The 25,389-nt window shown below is 45.7% G+C and overlaps 1 protein-coding gene across 1 annotated transcript in view; it reads right to left on the bottom strand.

The window, feature by feature from the left end:
- Nucleotides 1-25,389, bottom strand: part of ABCA1 (ATP binding cassette subfamily A member 1) — a 97,389-nt gene that overhangs the window by 21,433 nt on the left and 50,567 nt on the right. The window contains exons 8-25 of the mRNA XM_075740859.1: nucleotides 19,276-19,362; nucleotides 14,508-14,748; nucleotides 13,785-13,924; nucleotides 12,983-13,099; nucleotides 9,831-10,019; nucleotides 8,755-8,960; nucleotides 8,486-8,662; nucleotides 7,654-7,876; nucleotides 7,084-7,305; nucleotides 6,273-6,477; nucleotides 5,606-5,719; nucleotides 4,967-5,138; nucleotides 4,307-4,438; nucleotides 3,636-3,775; nucleotides 2,461-2,598; nucleotides 1,728-1,948; nucleotides 1,185-1,257; nucleotides 462-664 (exon numbers count right to left, since the gene is read on the bottom strand). Coding sequence (XP_075596974.1) covers nucleotides 462-664; nucleotides 1,185-1,257; nucleotides 1,728-1,948; nucleotides 2,461-2,598; nucleotides 3,636-3,775; nucleotides 4,307-4,438; nucleotides 4,967-5,138; nucleotides 5,606-5,719; nucleotides 6,273-6,477; nucleotides 7,084-7,305; nucleotides 7,654-7,876; nucleotides 8,486-8,662; nucleotides 8,755-8,960; nucleotides 9,831-10,019; nucleotides 12,983-13,099; nucleotides 13,785-13,924; nucleotides 14,508-14,748; nucleotides 19,276-19,362 — 3,000 coding nt within the window. The remainder of the gene's footprint in view (nucleotides 1-461; nucleotides 665-1,184; nucleotides 1,258-1,727; nucleotides 1,949-2,460; nucleotides 2,599-3,635; nucleotides 3,776-4,306; nucleotides 4,439-4,966; nucleotides 5,139-5,605; nucleotides 5,720-6,272; nucleotides 6,478-7,083; nucleotides 7,306-7,653; nucleotides 7,877-8,485; nucleotides 8,663-8,754; nucleotides 8,961-9,830; nucleotides 10,020-12,982; nucleotides 13,100-13,784; nucleotides 13,925-14,507; nucleotides 14,749-19,275; nucleotides 19,363-25,389) is intronic.

Below are 25,389 nucleotides of genomic sequence, written 5' to 3'. Positions count from 1 at the left end.
AAAGGGATACTTGTCAGCTGGAACACAGCCACAAGGAACAAATCCTAAAAATGTTCCTGACAAGGGTATACATCTAAGTGGCTTCTGTAAAGTACAGTCTCCGGTACTGAAATGTATGTTTTCAAGTTAAGTGCAGCACAAAGCATCCCTAAAAATACCTCAAAGGTGTTTACACAGTCATTAGAAGCCAAATTGAGGGACAACCATCACATGACATCTGAGCAAAGTGCAACTGAATACAAAGGACCTGTCTATGCTTGCTTGTACTACATTTCAGTTTTTAATGCATGCTTCTATGAGCACACACTTAAACAGGGAAGACAATCCATTTTTGAGGGGAACACAAGGCTGCCTGTTTCACAGTAAATATTTACAGAAAGAGACAAGACTATCTTGTTCTTATTTCTGCCACGATTCATTTTGCCTAGTTCAAGTCAAAAGAGAATCTGCAGCTCACTCACCTCCTCCAGGGTGGTTTCAGAGATCCCATAGCTGGAAATGCCAAGATCAGAGAGGCGGTCATCAATTTCATGGAACAGCTCCACGAAAGCTCCCTCTTTAGCAGCCTTGTATGGCAAGACATAGGTTAATTCATGGCCGATGTCCTCCACCAGCCTGGCCTCAGGAACATGCTTTGTAATGAGATTTGAAATTGCAGAGACATCTAGAAGAACCAAAAGGAAAAGATGGTGTTCATCTTGTTACTGCTCATTATGCAGAAAAGAAGAGCTCAGTCTGAAAAACCTTGCAGGAAGGAAAGGAGGGAAAATGGGACATCTTTGGAAAGCAGCTCATTTCCATGAAAATCTGGTTTCTTTTTACATTTAACACAAGCTTGGATGAAAGCCTGGACCGAAGCCTGGCTATTCTTTTTATTTGCAGAATCTGGGAGAGATTACACATGCTACTCACAGCCTTGCAAGTCGATGTACAGTTCACCAGCAAACATTACATATTACTAACAGGCCTAGCAATTATACAATCTTTATTAAATCTCAGGACAGCTTGAACCCAAAATGGTTCACTAAAGAAAAATGCTCCAATATTTATGGATTTAAAAATATCATCTCTGTGAATTTAATAATTGTCACAGACTGTAGCTACACAGGGGCACAAGGTTAAGGCAGTTGTCCAGGGTGAAAAAGCAATGTCAGCACTGGTACTGAATCTTTTCAAAGCCTCACCTATTGTCAACGTGTCACTTTCATGGTCACTGCCAAGGCCAGCATCAGAGCTGCTCTGGGAGACACTGTCATCCTGGTCACAAAAGAGAAGACAACCATTGTTTCCTGCTGTTTGATCAAAAAGGGACCCAACTAGATGCGCTACTCTCTAGATAACTCCAACCAAATGCTGCAACATTCTGGTTACTCCACAGAGGACTCAGAAAGCAATGGTGACATACCACTGCAAAGGGCTGGAATACAAGTAAGAGGTCACAGTTATAGAAGTGAGTGTTACAAAAGCGTGCACTCCATCTATTCTGTTTCTCTCCAATGAGCTTTGGACCAGCAGCATTGAAAAACTATATGGAGATGTAAATTCCATGCAACAGTTTAACCAGACATGATCTTGCATAACACCTATAAAAGCAAGTAACACTTCTTTGGAAGAGTAAGGGATTTCTCTTTTAGACATTCTACCATGTAAAATCTTAGCTGCTGCTTCCCATAAGCCTAAGACTTCATGAAGGAAGAATGAATATGAGCAACAAGGGTCAACTGTACCTTTTTCAGATAGGACACTGTGCTGCTGCTGTTTCGGCAGGAGCTCAGAGATGAATCCACATCCTTCTTGACCAGGGTCAAGTAATAGCCTGTTCCCAGCTGGTTCTTCAGGAAAAGAGAAGAGCCAACACAGCAGAGCTTGCCATGAGAAATGATGGCAATCCGGTCCCCCAGAATGTCTGCCTCATCCATGTGGTGTGTGGAGAGGATGATAGTGCGGCCTGGAAGAAAGTAAGGGAAGACTTACTGCTGGTATGTCAACCATACCCATGTTCCCAAGCCAAAGCCACAATTGTCTGGATCTTGCCATGAAGCTGGATGGGAGATTGATGCCAGAAGTCCAGGCTCCTTTGAACAAGGCTAGCAGTATGGAAAATGTTCACAACTGCTGTCGTAGGTTTATTCTCCCCAGTCTCATGCTCAGCAAAGGCATGTTAATTTCATGTCAGCAAAGCTGGTTGCACAGAGCAGAACATGACACTGCTGCACACCAAAAGTGAATTTCTGGCTTTAACTGCCCTCACAACCCAGCAAGGAGCTTTGTTCATGAGCTCTGGCATGAACAGGATGAGAAAGGAGGACAGAGGAGAGATTAGAACATTCTTGTCCTGCATGTTCTTTGTTCCTTCCTTAGCGCAGACAACAATAGATTTGCAAAGACACATTGCTATTTTGGGAACAGTCATTTTGGGAACAGACCCATTCATTACAAGTAGAGAAAAAGACTACATACCTTGCCGATACTTCAGGAGTAATTCCCATATCCCTCTGCGAGAATAAGGATCCACCCCAGCTGTAGGCTCATCCAGAATGACAACTTTGGAGCCCCCAACAAAGGCTAAGGCAACTGAGAGCTTCCTCTGCATGCCACCTGACAAGCACAAGAAAGAGGTGTTCAGGCCGAGGCAGAGATGCAAGGAACAACAATAGCTGCAGCACAGTGGATAATGAGCTCTCCACAAAAAAGCAGAACTGCACACTGAGAAGACCAAGCACCGCTACTGTTTCAGGCCTTCAGGGTCCCATCACCTTCAGGATGGGGTAATTTATCTAGATGGTCTTCAATCAGTGGAGTCCTACTGTCCTCCTACTGCAGGAAACCACACCTTGCAAGCCCTTCCATAAGTGAATCATACTATCTCAACACCAAGAGTAGCAAGTCACCAGCTTGGAGGCCTAACCATATTTGAGGATCTGGAACACAGGTCTCCAGAGCCTGAGCTGCAGAAATAGGTCCCCAAGAGATATCCCCTCCTGTGGAAGTGTGCCAGAGGCAGAAGCAGCAAGGAATTATATTACTCTCTTCAATACTAAAGCCAGCCTGTGGCCATCTGCTCTCCCTTCCCAAGGACAAATGTGCAGTCTGTGCTGAGAGCCAAGTCAGAAACAGAGGAGTCTCGGTCCCTCAACTATCTGGTACAGACTGATACAGGAATCCTGCTTTTCGTAAACAAAGAGGAAGGATGCTCTAGGACACCAACTGAAGAAGTGGAAGTCAGCATAAGAAACGCACGTATGGTTCACAAACAGCAAGGGACTTGGGAGATTATGGTCTGAACCACTCTCATTCAAACCCATAAAAAACAAACATTAGTAAGCATTTGGAAAATACATATCACATGCAGCTGAACTATGTCATGATAGAAACAAGTACAAAATACCCAGAGAAAGTGAGTGACTTGTTATGGTCATTAGGTAGCATATGACAGTGTAAGTTTCTTAAGTTTACTACAATATACTGATTAGGTACTTAATAAATAACTGATTTCCTTAAGTGCTTAATTATGTCATAGTCTATATTTAATTGGAGGATCCAACCAGGGTCTGTGATGCAGCCTCTGTGAAACCCAGGAGAGTTTTTCTGGGGCTGAGGAAGCAGCTGAGACATGTAAAAGCAGCTGAACCTACCAGAGAGTTTGCTTGTCCTAGCTTTCAGTTTGTGAGGCAAACCGACATCCATTGCCATCTGTTCCATCTCCTCTTTCACCTTCTTTTGTGGCAGCCCTTTGAGCCGAGCGTAGAACCAGATGTGCTCTTCCACAGTCAGCCTAGGGAACAGGAGGAGGCTCAGGCACTGCTGAGAGCACCGTGCTGGGATTCATCCCTTGGATTAGCATTACAGCAAGCATGTTTTTTTGCTTGGGAAAATATCTTTTAAGGCCAAGGTTTCAGGAAGGAGCTACAAACTGGGTGTACTCAGCTTAGGGCTGATTTCAGGGTATGGGTATTCAGCACCAATGTAAATAATCCTCCTTTAAGGGTGCTTTACAGAGTACCCCAAACATCCCAGATCACTAGGCACTGGGAAAACATTTGGCCTAGTTAAGTTTAGTGGAGTAGATTTCTTTAAAGAGAGGTGAAAGATGAAAGCTTATGCTCTTGCTGACAATTCACAGACATGTACGAACACACTAATAAACATGCATAGTCCTTGCACCAATCTCACACCACCCCACTGTCTCATACCATGCACACAGATAAAGATAGGACCGTCCTAGCTGAAAGCACACTACTGCCTCCTGAAGAACCCAAACTTCTGTTGGATAACAGTAGCCCTGCATCTCACAGATGCTACTCACAAGTCAAACAGCACATTGTGCTGCGGACAGACGCCCAGGTTCTGCCTGATGGTGCTGAGCTCAGAGCGGATATCTTTGCCCAGGATGAAGGCTGTACCCGAGGTTGGGGGGAACAAGCCAGTCAAGATGGACCTGAAGAACAAACACAACAGATAAGCAAGTTCCACCACCAGGAAATGGCTGCTGCACGTGCCAGGATGGATGAAGAGTGGGTGGAAGCCTTGGGGAACTCCCATATCAGGAAAGTAGTCTGAGAAACATCTCACTAATGGACTAAAAAACACCAAAATAGCTCCAATGGTTTTAACAGTGATCAAAGCACACCCACACAACTCCGCCTGAAGGAAATATTTTTTCCTCTAAAAGCTTCTCATTCTTTCAGTCCCAACTTGTTTCCTTATATTGATAAGTCAGAGTCACAAATGGCATTACTAAAAAATGCCAATCTGCCAATGCAGATTCATTTAGCACAGCCTCAACCTGAACAACCTCCAGTTTCAGTCCTCTGTATCTGCGCATCTTCTGAGGCGCCAGCACAACTAGGGGAAACCTGCACCAGCTTGCACACTGCACTTGTACAGCTACCTCTACCATATTGATAGGAACCACAGTATTGAGAGTCACTTCTCCCACTGTCTTAAAGCATTATTTTGTTCTTACATGGTAGTGGTTTTCCCTGCTCCATTATGTCCCAGAAAGGAGGTGATTTGTCCTTCATAGAAGTTCAGTGTGAGACCATCTACAGCAACTTTCTTGCCATCACGATAAACCTTGACCAGGTTCTGGATGGAAACACCAAGGCTCAGATGCATAGGTTCTTCCTCCTTGCAGACTGGAGGAAAACAGAGTAAAGTAGAGAGAAATATGGTAGGTTTTAACAGCAACTGTGTGGGAGTTCTAATAAATGTTACATTCCCCCAAGCCTGTCTAGATCCAAGGAGAAATGAGCTATATGAACTGACCACATTTCTTCCTCAGGGACAGGAACCTTCCACAGAAGTTGTACTTTAGCTCTTTTCTCTCTACTGGCCTCATCTGGGAGTTGGAGATCTCCACTGTCACCAGGGTCAGCAAAAATTGGAGGAATTCTCAGCTCCATGAAGCTGGAGTACGCAAGTGCACTCAAGTGGGCAAAGTACCTTGGGGTTACCTGGATACACCCACCTGATCAGCATACCCAAACTGTGATAGCAAAGGGATGACCAATTTCACATTAGCCATGCCAGTCCTGCCATCCTTGGACTCTCCTTTCAAAAAGGCAGACCATAACTGCAGAAAGGTTCTGTGTCCAATACTTACCTTCTGAAGGCCCCTTCTGGTCAGAATGATGGTGCTGCCTGTCCTGTGGTTCCTCACCAAACCAATAGGACTTTGTGAAAGGAAAGTACCAGGGCCTGGGAATCCCGTACTGGCCTAAAGAGAAAAGCATTACATGAGCCTGACTGCGTCTGTCCCTTTTCTCATATTAGATTTCAGGACAAGAAGGGAAGTACTCCACCACCAGTAAGCCTCTAGGTTAGGCAGGACTAAGAAGAGATCTTTTGTGATGAAGACACTGCCATACTTTTGGGGTAAGAGACATCTCTTTCCCCAAACCTCACTTCAGGGTTAAAAACTCTGTGCTGAAAGGTGCTAAGCAGCCACATCTGGTGCTGATACTCTCAACTCCTCCCCTGCAGCAAGGTCTGTGGACTTAGCAGTTCAGAGAAGGCAACATCTGAAGTGCAGCAAAGCTTCTGGGACTAGCTCAGCCATCACCACAATGGGGCACAGCCTCTGTGCTGGGCAACAGTCACTGCTACTAGCAGCAGCAACCTTACTGTCATGCTGGTCTGTGGTTTTCCTCCATGACCCTTCTGCAGCTCCGCTTAAAAACGGGCCCAATTTGCACCTTGGCAAATAAGCAGGGTGAAAGGTTTCATTTAAAAGTGTGAAGACATGAACCTCCCTCAGAAGCAGACCTCACCTGGGAAGACAGACTCAATGTACCAGGTCATGACTCCATATAGGAAGGTGTCGAACAACATCATGACAGCAGATGTGGTGATGCTAAAGCCATCTTCTTCCAATGGGCTCTCAAAGAAGTTGTCCCACTGAACACCAACTCCCTGCTCTTCAAACAGCGCAAAGTACTCACAACCAAAGCCAAAGGCTACTGGAGACAGGAGACTCTGTAAATGGGAGGCATGAACATGAATTCAGTTTTTCACAACTACTCTTCAATTGGGCAGCTCAGCTCTAGCACAAGGCTAAGGGACATGGTCCAGAAGCGTTATGGGAAAAGTCAAAGGTCCAAGGAACATGACTGTATTTGCAGAGAGGGAATGGCAGACTTAGTCTTGGCTCCAACAAGCAAGCAAGGCCCAAAGTCTCTGCTGGACCACCACCCAGAACTGTTTGTTTCCCTATTTTCTTTCCCTTGCCCTTTGTGAGGGAAGAGATCACCCACAACCACCCTCTCCAGACAGGTACGAAGTGCTGTGCAGAGGAAAGGCAGCTAGTTACTTTAGCCTGCATACCTGATGGTACAGCATCACAGCTCACGGCAGCTTAGTCTGGCTGAATTACTTCTACTATGAAACCCAACAAAACCCTCCCAGCAGCTCCTAGCAGGTTCAGTCAACCTCTTCACCAAGCCCAGCCCCAATAGTCTCTTAGACTGGAAAACTGTCATCCCCTTTCCACCTCCACCACTTGTGATCAGTGTTCAGCTAGAGAGCTGCTGAGTGCTATATTAGTAGAGGCACAGTACCCAGGACAGTTTCCTCAAGACTCACCGCAAAGATCTTGAGTGAGAAGCTGACATAGTCCTGCCAGGCAACACACAGCACATAAGGCAGGTACAGCGTGAAATAAACAATGCCCCCACAGGCAGCTGCCAGGTTGGCCCTGGAGAACACGGTGCTGATGAGGAAGCACTGGAGGATGGTCACAACACCGAAGATTGAGAGGAACACAAACACCACACTAGGGTCACTGTAAGGCAGCAGATTCCCCATCTGGCAGGAAAACAACAGGCACATCAGGCTTTCAAAGGGCTCTCCAAGGTGGCTATAGTACAAGCAGGTCTGCAGAGCTCAGGGGAGGCTGGGCTTGCTGCAATTTGCAAAACAACCTCCCCAGAAGTGAGGCGGTACCAGAGGCACCTTTACAAGAGCACTGAATCTACTACAGCCCCTCCACCTGTTTTCAGCCACTCAGCCCTGTTTTGCTCAAAAACCTTGTTTGCAAACAGTTGCTGGTCAACCCACACTCACTAACCCCTCCCCAGTGTGCCAGCACAGACCACTGTGCAGGCTTCTCAAGGCTCTAGATTCTGCTGCCACACACTAAGCCAGTCAACTCACCTTAAGGATGAACACCAGCAGGCCTGCGCTCATCAGGAGAGGGACGAGGCTGCTAATGAACCAGCTTAGCCAAAGAATGCCATTGTCAAGTCCCATAATCCGCATTGTCTCCTTCAGCCGGGCTTCCTTCTCATATACAATGCCCTTAATTATCACAGCCACTGAGTAAATCCAGGCTAGAGTCATGAAAAGAGGCATGGAGCGGCTCATGACACGCAGGAATCTGACAGAAGGAGAAACGAAGCCAGTAGAACACAGTGAGAAACATCAGTGCAACTTCAGATACCGCTCAAGGGCTAGCAGAGCACAATGATGGTTATGGCTTCACTGCACAAAACAGCCCACGTGCAGAGCATGACACAGGATCAGTGTCTCGCCATAAGGTAAGGCTGATGGGTCTAGAGCACATCACCAGCCTGGAGTGGGAGCGGGAGTTGCAACTGTTGCTCAGTGGAAGAGCGGGTGCAGAGACCTGCCTTTCCTGGGGAATGCTCTCAGCTGTCCTCTTCCCACTCTCCCATGTCTAAGTCTCTGAGGTTTTCCCCAGTGCTATTTTTGCCTGTATTGGGTTTAGGGATATGGGCACATTTCAGGAATGCACTCTGTATGTAAAAGTCCTGTACAGATAGTCCTTCTCCTGGGAAGGACTCTGCAAGTCATTGCATATTCTAAATCCTCCATGCAGGCATCCCAGTTCCAGGGATTAGAAGCACTAAGGAGATTGCTTCCTCACTAATAGTAGGGACATAAACCACGTCTGAGGAATGACAAGATCCCATGCTTCCCAAGACGCAATCTTCCTGGGAGCTTTCAAAGCAGCCTGCATACATACATGTCATCCACGTAACATGGATAGGGCATCTGCTGCACATAAACTCCTGTTGTCTTCTCCGTGCCTGTCTGCACCCTGATGATGGCCTGTTCCACAACATCCTGCAGGTAGGCAAAGCCTCCCCAAACATAGCGCATATCCTCAAAGGGATCAGCACGGGGACCAGGATCCCAATACCTGCACCAAGGGAACAAGACCTTTCCGTTAGAAACTCTCATCACTGCATCAGCCATAAGACATTGTTTGTAAGCCTGCATGTCCAAACTGACCCGTCCTTGATCTTGTTGGTCCTTTCCACATTATCAATGTCCATGCGTATCTTGTATTTCACATGTTGAGGGAGCTCTATGCTGTTAGGAGCTATTTCAGTGAAGACTACGCCAGCCCAGAACCTCCTTTCATCCAGAAGCTCCAGTGACTTGTTTATGAGCCGGACTTCTGTGGCCACAGGCTCCAGTTTGTCCAAGTTGACACACTAGACAGGGACAGATTTGAAAGCATTTATTGGATAAGTTACAAAACCAGAATGTACTTTGTTTACATTTGGGAGGAATTAAAAAGGAGAACTCTGCAATGGTAATGCCATGCCCAAGAAAAGACTGCACTGCTGGACTAATTTGCAATGGCTCATGGTAGGCCAGCAAGTTGCTAGAGATGTCATTTTTTCCTACTTGATGGTGACCCGCCAGTCAAACGTATATCACTGAGAAATACCACAGCAGAGGTATTTTCTGGAAAAGAGATTAGGTAGCATTGTAATACTAGCTATAAGATCCCATCCAAGCATCAATTTCCACAGATAGCATTATTTTCTCTATTAACAATAAACTCGGTCTGATTCGAAGCCTCTAAAAATCACTGGAGAGACCCACAGGCTTTGGACCAGGTCCCTGACAGGCCAAGGTCTGTTTCTGTTTGCACCCATCTGCCAAGATGGCCAAGTAACAAGTAGAACAAATCTCATTACTCACTATGTCTTCCTCAGCTTAAAAAAGCTGCCAGCTTCACCACAGTCCCCAGCTAAAACCCCAGACTGGAATAGGAGCTGTTACACTGCTGAAGCAAGCAGCAGCTCTCAGTCACCCAGTAACAACAGGGTGGGAAACCACATGCAATGGCCAAAGCGAGCACTTCAAGAGCAAGGTCTACAGTTAGGTTCCTACATCTGTATTTAGGCACCTGAATAAATGGTATTTTCTAACACTCTGTGCATTCAGCTCTACTAAAGCCTGGCTGTTTACAGAAAATGGACTGAGGAACACCTCTCTTCCCTTTCCAGGGAGAGAAAGTGGAGACCAAGCTGCTGCCGTCCCCCAGCTGCTTGCCCACACTAGCAGGATCTCACCTCCATGAAGCGGGAGATGGTCTGGATAGCCCGATCTGTCTCATTGAAGGCATCCACCCAGGTATACACTGAGTCGTTTCCTGTCTCAAAGTCCTCCGGATGGTTTGACAGGAAACGGGAAAGGTCCTCCACTGTCCAGTTGGAAGCCGGCAAGTGCAGGTCCCAGAAGGCTTTGCTTTTCAGCAGCGTCTACAGTTATTTTGTTTTCAAAGGAGAAATAGTTGTTGAGAATTAACATTAGATCTCTTCTCTCATCATGAAAACAAGTACTACTGGGGAAAATGTCTTTTAAGAAGGTGCAGGGAGAGGCACTCTGCCATACTGAGAAGATCAGCAGGGTGGGGTCCTTCCTCTTATCCTCCCCCATTGAAAGGATGTGCCTCCCCGGTGATAGACAACTACACCATGGGGTATCCTTTGCAGGCTGGCTGGCTGCCTCCGTGTCCTGTCACCCGTTTCCCAAGAAGAGGGCAGCAGAGAGCCAGGCATAGCTCTGCACACCACACATGCAAACCAGGTCTTGCTCCAGCAAAACAAGGCGTTCAGAGAAATGCATTCAGCTGATGGTGGCTGCCAAGCTTTGCTCACCTCTCCCGAACAAACCTCTGCTCCGGGCTGGGATAGAGAGGGGCTGTGGCATGGCTGGAGGCTGAACTGTCACAGTGCTGAGCAGAAATACCAGCACCAGAGGCCACGTGGCTTTTCTTACATATTTTGCTATTGCACCACCAGGGCTGGCTGAAGCAGTCCTGTACAGCCATGATGTCCTGGCTCTTTGTTCTCCTATCTAGGAGAGTGCTTTTTTTCACCTGGTTTAACTGCCAGCTTTCTCAGGACAGGGTATTGCCCCACTAAATGTATGCACAAAGCCCCACACAAGTGCAATCCAGGTAGAAGCATCTGGCATTTAACCACAAACCAGTCCTCTGGGCAGAAAATAAAAGGGCAGGCATGAAGGAAGCATTAATTGTAAAGGACACAGTTGAACTGAAGTAGGTGAGAGGAAAAAAGGAAACTCTGCACAAGAAAGAAAACTGTAAAAATCCTAACCAATAAAAACAGGAAATGGATTTTCTGCCAGAACAAAGAAGGAAGCAGAGAGGTGAGAGGCTTCCCCATGCTCTGCTGTTACCAGAAAGTAACGGGTCACAGAGTTACAAAAACAGCATCACAAAATGGGAAAAGAGAACAGGCCAAGCTGGCAAAGGAGAAAATGTGAAAGGGAAATCTGAGCAAATCTGAGGGATCGACTGTGCTGCGCTCTCTTCACATTTGGTCTCCTAAGGTTGGCTTTCGCCACCCTCCCCAGCAGGAAGGGCACCATGCCTGTGGCAAGGGGGTCAGCCTCATCACATTCAGCAGCAACATTAAAGCTTCTTAACTCCAGGGGCACCTGTTGTCCTCCCTGAAGTTAGCAGCCACATTAGCAGCAAGCTTCAAGTGCCAGAGATGGGCAAGAAAAGCACTTTCCTCTCGTTCAGCAGGAAGCAACATGCCAAACAGATTGCACAACCCAGAAAGTTGGGAGGTGATGACCTGTCACCCAGCAGCACAGCAGCCTCCCTGGCTACCAAACAGCAAAGGACCCACCTCCCCCATGAAAGTAGCCACAATCAGGCAACTCTGTTTCAGCCTATTCATGTACAAGTGATCTGTGCTGCACCTCTACCTGAATGGGATGCTGCCCGGGAGCTGTCCAGGCATTAACAGTGAAGTATTCCTGCTTGTGTGAACTGCAACAGGTGACAACAAATGAACCCCTGCTACTGCATCAATAAAGAGGAGGAGACCAGACTGCTGGGAAGATCAAGAATTAACTACCAGAGCCAGCAGGGTTAACAAGAAGCATAAAATACAAAATACAAAAGCCTAGGGCTCATTAAAATAAAAAAATAAATGCAGCAACTTTCATTTTTCAAAAGATGTGACTGCAAGCCAATACCCAAACCTTGACCCTCTGTCTGCACTCTCTGCATCAAATGGTTCAATTTACAGTTGGTGGCCCCAAGTCTCGCCTCCCTGATGCCAACATCTACAGAATTAACTTTCATAAAGCCAACAGAGGCACAGGAGTGATCAAATGATGCTTCTGATCCTCTCGGATGTCACCCTGATGGGGAAGTGCAACAGGGCAGGTCACAGACTGTTCAGCCCAGCCTTACATTGGGGTAAACAAGGAATGAACTTTAAGGCTTAAAAGACATGGGGAAGTCTCCGTATAACAGTTGCACTATGACACCCAAGCAGCTGCCTTGCAGAGACAGCAGGAAAAACTACTCTAGAACTGTTTCTCTGTTGTGTGATCCCAGTTTTACATCACTGTGCTTCCAAAGACATAAGCACGGGGTGCAAAGATCCTCAGAGTTGCACCTGAGGGAAGAAACAATCATCTAAGCCACTTAAGCAGATAATGCCCCAGTAATGAAAGTCTGACACCTGGCACAACAGGGAGCCAACAGGCTAGCAGAAAGCATGTGAACTCCAAAACAAGACTCCCAGCCCCTTCTTCATGGTCCAGTATGCATGGCATGTTATGAAGCAATCAGCTGTAGGATGTTTGCTCTTCTCCCATGAGCAGCCAAGTATTACTAAATTAAGCGTACCATGCAGCTTCAAATTAAGTTTTTACAAGATTTGTGCCAAATTACTGCCAGGTATCGAGCTTCAGCTCTAGCATGATAACCATTCAATTCCTACTGTATCCGATGGGGCCCGAGGTCACCTGGCACCTTCCAGGATCTGATCTAGGTGTATAACCGTTTGCTTTGCTGCTATCGCGAGAGCACTATCGTGGAGAAGTGCACAGCACAGGGCGCTGAACATGTCACCAACCCCACAGGTCCCCAGTTTACAAAAATACCTCAAGACAGATACTTATACCATGTTAGGGCAACACTGTGGAAGAAACAGCCCATTTCCCCACAGAGGCAGGTGTTAAACACACACAGCTCCTGTTTGCAGCAGGTTGTTACATGAAGGAAGGAATGCCAAGCATAATGCAAGATCGGTACAATCACAATGTGTTTCAAGATGGGGTCCCATCCATACTATTTATCTGTCCAGCTCAGCACTGAAGCACCATCTAAAAGAAATATTTCATCACTTATTGCAGAAGATGACAGTGGTGGTTCTGGCAAGGACAATATACTGACCCGAATGAGATCCATTTCCTGACTACTTTCCATAAACGTCCAAATCTTTGGGCTTATCTCCTCCCACATCCCTCCGAGGTCACGAAACACACCCAGCTCCTGGAACGTCCTGTTCACCTGTCAGCAAAGAGGAGAGGAAGGTTATTTCCAAAAGCGGGCAGAGATCCACTGTGGGCTGAGATGGTGCATTGACCTGTCAAGTGAAGTACTGAGTGCTGCTTATATTCAAGCAGCTCAGCTTCTGCAAGGACCAGTGTAGGGAAAATCAAATGCACATGGGAGGAAAACAACAGGGACTGTGGATGACTGTGGCTGAGCACTGCCTTTCAAGGTTTTGTGGAGAATGACTCTGCCTTGGAGATGAAGGGCACACAAAGTCAGCCCCTCCCCATGTGCTAGAAGAGTCTTGCTGAGGGACCTTGGGGAATTAGAGAGCACATTAGGTAAACCACAATCGGAAATGATTCAGGATCTGCTGATCAGCCTGCAGTGGAGGAGAGGAAGGACACCTGAAAGCTTATCAAGGTCTTCCCCACTCCCATATCCCACATCAGAGCCTGTGGATAATCAAAAGGCACCACCAGGAAAGCTTCCAGCCAAGTCTAGAAAAAGAGTTCAGCCTGGCTTTTTCTCCTTGAGCCTTCAACAGCAAGGGCATGGGAGGTGAGAGACTAGGGAGGCTGTGCTTTGCAGGTAATCCTTTCCAGGCTTGTGTTTGGGCCCAATTTAACACAGAGCAGCTAAGATGCACAGCCAGAGGTCATACCTCACCCTGCATATCAGAGGATAGAGCTAGAGTTACCTCAGTCATGACTCTCCTTATGGCTGGTGTGTCTGGAGTGTACAAGATCTTCCCAATCAGCAAGGGTTTCAAAGCCCTCCAGATAATCCTGGAAAGCGGGCTGGATTCCAGGTTCTTCATCAGCTCATTGCAGTAGGGTGCTGAGGAAGAGAGAACATGGGTGAGTAGCTGAACAGCACGGCAACAACTGCAGAAGGCATATGCCCCACTTGTGTGGGCTTTAAGGACAGGCACAGCTGAAAGCGCAGCATTTGTCAGACAACAAAAACCTTCCTCTACTGCAAAGCTCCACAAAAAAGCCCCTTTCAATCCAAGCCTCCATGGCCTACCTAGCAAACATGGAGCACCCAGGTAGCTTCCAGCATTAAGACCCACAGTGCTAATTCTGCACTGCTGCATAGCACAAGCAAAATTTGTCCATAAAATACCACATTTCCAAACGCTGCACCTGACTGTGCTCCCCCTCTCCCTGCAGCAGGTCCACTGAACAGCCTTCTGTGGAGGCCTTCTGGACACAAGGTCCTTAGGATTCCCTTGCATGTTGATATCCTCTCTGGCCTTAAGGGCATGTGCAGAAGGTGGCACATGCACCCCTTTCTGAAACAGCCAGAATGTATGTTGTCTGTCAGGACCACCTGCTTTCATCTGTGGCAGTTTGGGAAACACTAGCAATGACAAGCATGAAGTAGATGGGACCTTAGGCCATGCCAGGGTTACACTTACTTGTGGAGTTATCATAGAAGTTAGTTACATCATCTTCAGTGCTGTTGCCTCCAAACAGTGCTTTGTAATTGTTATCCTCATACCAGTTGAGGGATTTAATTTTGAGCCCTCCACCTTCGGGATGGCCACACACAATGCGTGACACTGCCTGGTAGATCTGCGTAGAGGAGTTTGAGGTGTTCACATTGGTCAGGAACATCACCTCTTGCCTCATGTCGCTCCAGCTCTTCATGCTCAGCAACTGGAGGGTGAGGTGGGAGAAGAGAGTGGAAGCAGGGATAGGAACATGAATAGCGAAAGGAGAAGATCTTGCTACACTCCTTCAAATCACATTATCTTGTTCTGAACAGGTAAGAATCCCTTTAAATGCAGTATCAATAGTAAAGACCAGGGAAAGCACATTTCCCCCGCCACAGTGGGAGAACACAGAGGGAAGTCTCTTCTGCGCATGCACAAGGAATGTGCCCTTGCTAAGCTCTTTTAAGTTTTCTCCTCTAGTGCTGTGGGTAGTTCCTGCTCTCCTTGCCCTCACAGGAGAAGCAGCTTCCACGTGAGAGTTGCACAACAGCTCACATTCAGTGGAGTACCCTCATGCCAGGTGGGGTGCAGCAAGTCAGAAGAGGGACTAAGGAAGAACACAAAGCGAGTGCAGCTCATGGGACAGTCTGGATGAGCTGCAGGCCCCAGCAGTGTCACCTACCACAATTCTGCCAAGGTCAGCAAGCCTCCAGTGATTTATACCAGGCAGCCAGTTTGACCTCCTAGGTTGGTATCACTTCTCCCTGCCCTAGCACCTCCCTGCCCCGTCGTCAACAACATTCCCAGAAAACCCTTGAAAACAAGCTCAGTTGCAGCCCGGAGCCTGATCACAGCATGAGCTGTTCATGCAGCTAGCCAAAGCATTGAGCCTTCTCCTACACAGCCAGCCTGACATCAGACTTGAAGTGCCTATGCAACTGGACAGGTCAGTTGGTACCTCCATTCTCTTTTGTGGGGTATAAGCATCTACCTGCAATACGTCATGAACAAAACCCCCATCCACTCAGCCTGAGACACTCCTTGCATGTTGCCATACTCAAGAGGCGTGGCCAAGCTCATCACAACAGAAAAAACAATGCAGCTCCATGAGCACTGGTTTCACATGACACTCAAGCACTGCTCTCAGATTCCCTAGAGATGTAAGAACATCAGCAGAGGTCTGTCCATATAGACTAGACTTCCGTTTACCTCAGTAACCTCTGTGATGATGACAATAAGTGGATGTTAGCAAAAAATGAGGTAAGGGCAAGAAGGTAGGATATTTCCCTCAAGTAATCTTCCAGCTTCCATTTATTTTCAGCTCAGGGAACTTCTGTTTCCTAACCCTCAATGAATTTCTTCCATGGTAAATTCCTTGAGTTTTGAACATCCACGAGTATTTGACATCCAACACATCACTGGAAAGAAGCTCTTCCCCCCTCTCCTTGACTTAGCTATGGTTAGCTCCATCTGGTGCCATGTTTTTTGCACTGGAAGAGAGAGTGAACATTCAATCCCTACTTCTTTCTTCTGGGCCACTCAACTTTATAAACCTCTACCATATCCAACTAACCTCTTTTCCAAGCTGACAAGTCCCAGTTTACTCCCTTGTTCCTTGTGTGAAAGTCATTCCACTTCTAAATGTCGCAATTGCCCTTCTTTGAACTTTTTTTCAGTTCTCTCTTTGGAGAGGAAGGGCCTAAATCTGTATTCCATTTGGAACAGGAGGGCAATCCACAGTTTTATATAGTGTTGTGGTAAAATCTTACAGCAAGTTCTCCGTCCCATTTTAAATCTTTTCTAGCATTTGATCTGATTTCTTGACTGCTACTGAAACATCAGGTGACACTAACATGTTCTTGCTGTGCTGCCCAGAACAGCAACATGCACTGATAAAGGCAAGCAGAGCTTGAGACACCTATTTGTAACTGCTCATCAGCTGCATCTCAGCTGCATCTCAGAAACAACTTTAGATGCTGTGGCCCAACTGCCCACTTTTCAGAGACAGTAACAGAGTCAGTCAAAGGCCATCTGCCAGTTTTACTCCCTGTGTATTGGTTTTGTCACCTTTGTTTAAATAAAATACAGATAATCAAAGTCCAGGACAGCTGGCAAAGCCAGCCAGCAACAATGCAGAAAGCGACGGGCGTGCTGGAACAATTCAATCCAACTTCACCCAAGGACAGCACATCCACAGTCTCTGGCCTTACACTGGGAGGCAAACCTCATCCTGCATGTTCATCTGTAGCACTGTGCATGCTTGATGTGCCAACATCTGGACAAAAATTCGTGATGCTAAACAACAGACACTATGTGTCACATACACAAGGAGCTTCTATTTTTAGCTGCCTGAAAACACATGACACTGCTATGATGGAAGACAGCTCTGAGAACAGCTAAAGCCGGGGGATTCAGTACGTGTGCCCAGAGTGACTGCCTGAAGTGTACTTTCATTTCCTCACTACTCACCACTGCCTTTGTCTGCACCCTGGTGCCACTCAGTCTGGCTCCACAGGTTTAGGGTGACTGACAGGACACTAGCATCACAGGACACGAATGAACAAAAAGTCACCCAACAGCTTTTGTTGGTTACATATGCTTATGCGGGTTTTTGGATTTGATGATTCCTCACCCAAAAGGCCAAGGCCACATTTCAGGCATGACAGTTTTGAGTATCCAAATCAAAGGGACCCCCTTGGGGAGTTTTTGGTACCTTAGGTAAAACAGCTGATTCTTCCTCAGCAAAAAGTCAACTGCTTTAAAGTACCATAAACCCCCTAACATGAACAAAGGTACACAAATAGGAAGAGCAGCTAATTCCCATGAACATATGAGGTGTTAATCATCTTACAGAGGGAGGGCTTGCATTAGAAAATACATTTTTTACACATGGTTTTAAAACCAGTTTGAGCAAGGAGCTTTGTTTTATCTTTGGCATCAGCAACTTTAAAATTGACATGCAGAGCTGCTCGGTTCACACCAGTGGAAGCAAGTATCTCATGTGTGAAGGGTTATCGTACTATTTCTTCTGCCAGACATCAGTCCTGACCCTCTAAGTGTTTCTTAATAGTTGCCCTTGCTCTCTGTGTTTAATCTGCCCTCCTAGGTTGATTTAAAGAGCCCAGAGACAGGGATCCAATCAATCCCCATACTTGGAGACAAATATTTTGTTCAGGCCATTCTCCAATTAAAATTCCTTGCTAGAAAGGCTCCTAGACATGGCACAAACAATAGTTCTCTCCACCCCCTCAAGCTGCTGCCCTTCGAAACAAGGGAGCAAGTTCCTCCTTTTCACACAGAAATCAGCCTGCCAGACAATAAGAAGTAACTTTCGGTCAAGCCATCTGGAGGAAAAAGCTGCCTTTGTTTTGCACAGCAATAGGGCAGAATAAAAGTTAGTCCTACTCAAAACAGCTGCCAAGCAAAAGGCACGTTACCCTAGGACATTTTTGGCCACATCAGCAAACTGAATATCACATGGTTTCAATTATTTTTATCCCAGACAAGAAAAAAAAGGCAAGCTTAATAAGTGACGTAACGGGAAACAGCTGTAATCAAACTCTGAAGGGCAGCCTCCCTGCTAGCAAGAGCTCGGCCACGGTCTTAACTGAAGCTGATCCTGGAAACATCTTAATTTCACTGTAAATGGGACCCGGCAGCAGGTTGTGGGACTCAGGGAGGGATATGTGCCAGGAATTGTTGGCTGGCATGGCGCTGGCTCCCGGCAGCCACCCCTCCGTGGGAGTGGAGCACACGCTAACCTGAAGTGACCCGCTCTTGTGCGTGCTCTCAGAGGTTACTGCCGTTCACGGCTCGGAGCCCTCTTGCTCTGATGCAAAGACGGAAGACTAGCGAAGGGGAGGAGGAGGCGGCACTGTTTAGCTTAGATGGCTATGATTTCTGCTTCAGGGAGAGACTGTTTTGGCCTTCAAAGAGCCAGCCAAAAAGCAACAAGGTAAGTTTCTGGCTCAAACAGCTGCCCCCCACCTTCCCCGCCCCAGTTTTAGACTTCTGATTCATGCTAGGCATGCAGGGCTTTTTTCTGAATACATCATTTCACCTGCAAAAAACAAATACTTGCCGTCTCTATAATGTCACTTTGCCCATGCAATCCATTGTTTATGTTTTACCACAGCCCTTCTCGGCCAGTGCTGTGATGCCATTGCACTGAGTGCCCCACAAAGACCAGAAAACAATCTCTGTCTCAAAAAGCTAGTTAGACAAAAGGCGAACAGTAGCTTATAAGTACTAATTTAGATTACAACAGCCACAACGTCTCTCCCACATGCCATATCCTCACCGCACCCAGAGACCAATAGATACAAGTAACAATCCCGACATTGTTGGCAACTGAATGAAAAAACTAGAAAGGCGGCAAACCTCCACATGCAGTTTGCAAGGCACTGCTAGGCAGCATATGTACTGTGAGCCCAACAGTTGTGCCACCGCTGAGAAGGAAAACCCCTCGGAACACGTCTCAATTCCTGGTCCTCCTGTGAGGACTCAATCTTTAGCCACACATCTGATAAAGATCCTATGGTGCCTGTAACTTGAAGTGCCAAGGGGCTGCAAAGTGCGTGTTGCCTCTACTGATATAGAGAGAACAGCTACAGGATGGGGGGGAAGTTTCAAAATAAGCAAGGGATTTGACTTTGAGTTGCACCAAGGAGACTTGTGCTTTTTGTACTCGATTGCAGGCTAAGACAGCAACCGTGGCGATGTGTTCTCCTGACATGAAGGCACTCCTTACCTCTTTAACAAGCTTTCCAAGGCTCTCTCTCAAAGCTTCCACTGTTTCTGACAGATCACGCAAGGAGGAACTGAAAGAAATTCGTCTCTGCAGGAAGACAGAAAAGAAAACTAGAAGTCACTACAAGCCACAAACAAATTAAACTCTTGCAAACATTCTTGTAAAGAAGAATAGTAAGGACTGTTTACATGGCAAAGTACTTGATGGGGAAGGCAGTGCTGGCTTTCTGTGCAACCTTGAGCTTAAAATACCTTGGGTACCCTGGGCTTCAGCACCCCACAATGCAATGGGGACGCCCCTTTCCTTCCTCACAGGTTAGGTATGCAGATTCCATAACCAGACTGTCCCAATAATACATTCAATGCATGCACGTACACTTACAGTGCAAAGGATGGCTTGCATTCCAGGTCACAAAACAAGCACAGCCTACAGGACAGCATGTGGACAGACCTGAAATCCTGCAAGCCACATCCCCCAGAAGGGGATGCAAAGTATACAAAAGGGAGGAAGAGACCAGTTGGGAGACACAATCTTTCAGTGGGACTCCAAAGATAACAGCTCAGATACGGAGAACTCCTGTTGCAGCGTACATCATCTTCACCACTCAAGTTCACCCATCAGGCCTTGACATTTTTTATCTAAACCAAGGGTATATTTTAAAATAACCAGCTTCCATGAAACAGCCGACACTCGCCATCATCACAAGAGAAAGACAGGTTTCCTGAAGTGGAAGGCATAGCTTTCAGGAAACTATTTGGTCTAGGAAAGGAGTCATCCTGAAGACAACTCCTTGTTTCCAGTTGCCCTACATGTAACTGATGGGCCTGGGTTTTGGTTTGTGGGGTTCTTCTCCCCTTTTGTTCACATGCCTGGATTATCTTGCATAGGAAACATTTGGACATAATCCTTCTTTCAAGGGTATAAAGATTAAACTCATTTCCTAAGATTTCACACTAGCAGCTACACATTACAGCATTTGAAAGCATGCTAAAGTTACAGCATTGTGACATACAGCCAAGGCTCTTGATTTTAGCACGCATCTTTTGGGCTGCAGCTTGAAATTTTCACATCTTTCCTGATGTAATTTCTGAAAGCAAAATCTAGAGACTTTCACGTGTTCTAGTTGATTTACTGGAGAGTGATAAGACCTGGTCAGTGCCAGCTACTGTAAATGGGAAATGTTCCACTGATCTGCCAGGGCATTTAAGACCCAGCTAACTTTTCTGAGTGCACAGTTAGTGCCTGCTCCAAAGCCAGTTGCAAATTTAGGGAGGGTCTCTGTAACCTCTAAAGACTTCTACTAAAGACAGCCCTTAAGGTTCAGATAAATCAAAACACATCACTGGGGCTAAAAGAAAAGCAATTCAAATTCCCCACAGGTTAAAACCTTCAAGACACATTTAAAGAAATATAGTCAGCAAATATCAAAGCTGCATAGTAGCTGCACTACCACTTCAGCAACAAGACAAAGCAGAAAATCCTAGGTTCATGCGTTAACAGTAGACATGCTTATACAGTTCCATATACCTCATCAAGCTCTACACAAACTTGTGTTATTCACTGTATTCAGAGGTGATTCAGGGACAGCATGGATATTTTTCTGATGATACTAATTGGTTCAGAACAGTGAAAAGTCAAACGCCAATTGCAAAGGATTAGTGAAAGGCCTCATGCTGACACACTGTTATAAAGTGCCAGACGAAATTCAGTGCTGCAAAGTAAAGTACATAGGGAGAAGACAGTTCTACCTTGAGATAGTCTTTGATGGCTCTGAACTAGCTACTGCCACTCAGAAAGGGAGATCTTAGAATTACAGTGATAAGACAAATCAACATCAATATAAATCCATGGTGCAATCTCAGTTCTCAAGTACTATGTGCAATTTTGGTTCCTCCATCTCCGAAGGAACACAAGTACAGAAAAAGGCCACAAGTAGGATTCAAGATAAGAATAGCTTCTGAACAAAGAACAATAGACCACAGTTCTTCCAGTGGGACTTGTAATGACAAATAAAGATTATGACAGAGGTCTGTAGAATTGCAAGTGGGATGGAGAATGGAAACAGGGAATGATTGCTCACTGTGTCTCATCATACTGGACTAGAGGGCTTCCAGTTAAAGGATCAAATTAAAACAAACCAAAGGAGCCAAGTTGTGCACACACAACCTAGTCAAAATGGAGAAATTTTGTAGATATTATGCAATGCTGAAGGTACTGAAAGTTAACGTGGGTTCAAGAAACGCTTAGGAGAATTAATTGATGAAAAAAAGCTTACTGAATGCTATTAAACACAAAGATCCCGGCAGTAGCTGAGAAAATCTGAATTGCAAGTTACTGAAGAACAGGACATCACATGGGGGAAATATTACTATATACTTGCCCCCTGCCTGCATTGTTTCACATACCATCATTATGGGCCACTGCTGGACTACCGCTCAGGGGACACCCAGCTAAACAGGGCTTTGGTCTGACCCAGTGTACAAGTCTTAGGTGATTCAAGGAACTTACAAACATTACCCTGAAAGGTGAGGAGAACCCACCTATCCTTTCACACCCCACCACCCTCACCTTTCTTCCCTAACAAATTCACAGGACTCCAAGTTCATTTCTCACCAGAGCTTGCAATGACACCATTGCTATGGAGGGAATTTTGCTTTCTTTACCACCACCCTTTGTACCATAAAGCCAACTCAGGGAGCCTCTCGCAAGTCATACCTCCAGAGACAATGACAAAAATCAGTCACAAGTGGCAAGTGTTCTTTGTACAGATGAGCATGTAATGAGTTTCCCTGGAAAATAACTTTTTACTTAATGAGCCACTGCAAAATAGCTCATTACATTTATAAGAGTCCTATAGATTCAGTGCAGCTCCATTAAGAGTGGTCCCACTGTGAGGGTGTCTTTAGCAGGTGTCTGCACTACATCTTGGGAGAGGAGGCAATGACTAATTTTCCAGTGAAATGCAGCAAAACCATCACCTGTCCTTTCCAGGCAGACTGTAGAGAGATAAAGTTCTAGCAGGCTTTGAACAGAACTGCCCTGTACAATTACTGTGTTAGTGGCCGGCAAGTCATGCCTTCACATCTAGGCTTGTCTTTTGGGGGCTGCCAATATCATAATACTCTTCAGGTACAGATTGCATTGAGTGGACTCTGTGTGCTTGTATGTGCACGCAAGACCCAAAATAGAGACAAATACTTGAGATGACTAGAGTTGAGGGCACAGTCAAGACAAGCCTTGAGTAAGTCCACCTGTTAGCTTCTACTAGAAGGGATGAACAACTCTGTCTCTTTAACATGCAGGAGAATGCATGTATTTGAACTGTTGGGAGGTCATACCAAGATGCAGCCACTGTTTGCATCATGCAGCAGAGACTGCTCTGCTGTGGTTGCTGCGAAATAGTTATTACAACTTCGTATTTATCTTAGCAGAAACTTTACACTGAACTTTGCAAGAAAATCACATGCTTTAAGATTCTGCTTTTGTTTCCTGGGAGTAGAAGGCCCAAAGTACAGCTGCTTAACAGCATGATATCATTGTGCTTCACTGAAAACACTCTCAAAAGAGCAAGGAAAGCCACAAGTTCAGTTGCAGCATGTATTTACATTAAGAGACCTTTTATAAAGCCATTTTTCAACTGAAATGCATTTATTATTCAATGCTTAGGTCAGGATAACCATATGACCAAATACCACCATTATTACAAAGGGAAAAAAACAACTGGATTTTCATATGCTCACCCACACTCCTTCAAGGACCACTATAGTACGCAAGCCACAACATATTTATGGTTTATTACAGACCCACATAACCGGAAGTGAGTGTGACAAAGCCCTTCTTAGGCAGCACTGCAGAGATGAAATCCCACAGGACCGGTTTGAATTGTCTTTGTCCTTTAACTTTCCTCCCAAATCATTTTCAAAACTGGGGAGATTTGCAGAGGGAGAGCTGTCCCACAGACAGGTATTTTTACGATATAATGCAGTCCCCATCCATCACACCACCAATCCAGTGGGACAGACTTACTGCCATTGCTTTTGCTAACCTGGGGTCACTGTAACCTTTCCCAAACTGTGCAGTTCTTCCATGGGACAACTGCAGGCCTAGCACAGGGAAAAATATGCAATTAGATTGCAATGCAATTAGAGGTACCGTTTCATTGTTGTTCTCAAACCAGCTTCTCCTGCCTCACAGTCTCAGGAATACAGCCAGTACAAGGCAAACCTCAAGAAGAGGAGATGTGTCCACACAGGGCTTGTACAAGATGTCCTATGCCCCGTAGTACTTACTGTTGGCCAAGAGGCTTCAGAGAATGGATGATGGTTAAGATCTGGGTCCTGGAAAAGTGAATTTGACTTTTTGAAACATTTGTTGCTTCTAGTGGAGCAAATAGTCAAGAAGGAAAGCTGATCCTCTGCCTTGGCACTCTGTTATCACTCCCAGATATTCTTCTGGATTTTGATCTAAACAGCCTGCCCCAAGTAGGTTCTTACATAAGAAAGAATAAGGAGACATATTTTAACCTTCCTACCATGTCTCTGTGCACTTGGCTCTGTTTTCTCATCCTAAAGAGCAGGCTAAATTGAAGTCATATGAAGGATCAGCGGCAGAGCTAGAAATCCTAGCGGAAGATTTTAATCAGAAGTCCTTCTTTGTCTTAACTGTACTATTGTGCTTTGGGCAATGCTCAAGCTGTTCTGGATAGAACTGATAAGCAGGTATGTAAAGAAAAGTGTTTATATTTTGCCTTTCTTTAAAAAAAAAGTTTCCTTAACAGTGCTGTGACAGTTAGAGCTCAGGCATTTCACCATGTACACACTTTTATTTCCTTTTTTAAACTGTGCTCTGTCCATAATTTGCTAATAATTACTTTTTTGCTATGAGTTACCTAGAACACTTATAGTTCTCCTCAGGCTGCAAATGCACACACACTTTAAGCAAGCAGAAGCAGGTGCTGACATCAGGGTCTCAACCCACACACACACCCACACACCCTGACCACTGGGTTGTCAGTGTTGCACCTTCCCCTCCGTGTTTCAGCACCAATGTTTTTGTAAGCACACCATCAGGTCAGTCACTTTTAATCTGGATCAATTCCGTGATGTTATTTACTGCATCACCTTCCAGAGGGAACAACAAATGGGAATGCACAGGGGCAGGAACAATCAGGCGGATGCTGGCCCATGTCTTCTGGATTAAAATAGTTCAAGAAACTATAGCCACTCTACTGCCCAGATTCTTGAGTGGCAAAACCTCCCATTTTACTATTCGAGCCCTTTGTGTTGAATGTACACAGTTCTTGCATACAGTTGCAAGTCCTTTTCACCCCAATTGTATTCACCTAATCACACTGAGATGCTGCCTCTCCATAAATAACAGCATGCTGCAACCAGCAGAGCCCAGGTCCTACTATAGGAGCCAAAAACCTCTGAATTGCTATTGTACCTGCATTTGATTTGGCCCTTACTTTTACTTATTGAAATGCCATGCTGTAAAATACATCAAGGGAATTAAGCAAAAAAAAACCTAACCAAAAAACCACCCCAACAACTAAATCTCTGGGCAAATTGCTGGCATTAGTTTACAGGCTCTGTAGTAGATACGGTGTATACTTCAGTGTGCGTGTCCAAGATTTGACCTACAGTGCCTTTAATGATAAGCTATGTCAAAAGCCTCCTTTGTTCATGAACAGCAAGTTCCCTCTTTGCTCAAAGATGTTACTGCAGGTCAAGGCACTTTTTAGTCTTTAAAGGCACTAAGTTTCAAACACATTGGTCATGAACCTAGAGTTAACTTATTCATTTTGCCTGGCCACATTGAAGCCAGTCGGTTTTTATTTCACTCATTGATGCATTACAGCACCTTAAGTAGAGGGTAGCCTCTGACATTTTTCTGAGGAAAACTGTAGGCCTTTACAGGACAGCACACAATATGCAGCAGGTTTAGAACTGCTGGCTTCCGGACTCAAACTCTTTTCCCTCTGAAGCCAAGATCATGAGCCAGCTTCTCCAAAGTCCAAAATTGCACATAATGTCTTAATCTTCTTCGCTGTTGCCAAGTGGCACAGAGTGGCTTATGGCTGTTTTCTTTCACCAACAAACAACATGGATGTAA

This window comes from Balearica regulorum, chromosome Z, assembly GCF_011004875.1.
Source record: "Balearica regulorum gibbericeps isolate bBalReg1 chromosome Z, bBalReg1.pri, whole genome shotgun sequence".
Classification (NCBI taxonomy): Eukaryota; Metazoa; Chordata; class Aves; order Gruiformes; family Gruidae; genus Balearica; species Balearica regulorum.
The sequence above is the reverse complement of the archived record's forward strand: the minus strand, read 5'-3'. Positions and strand labels throughout refer to the sequence as shown.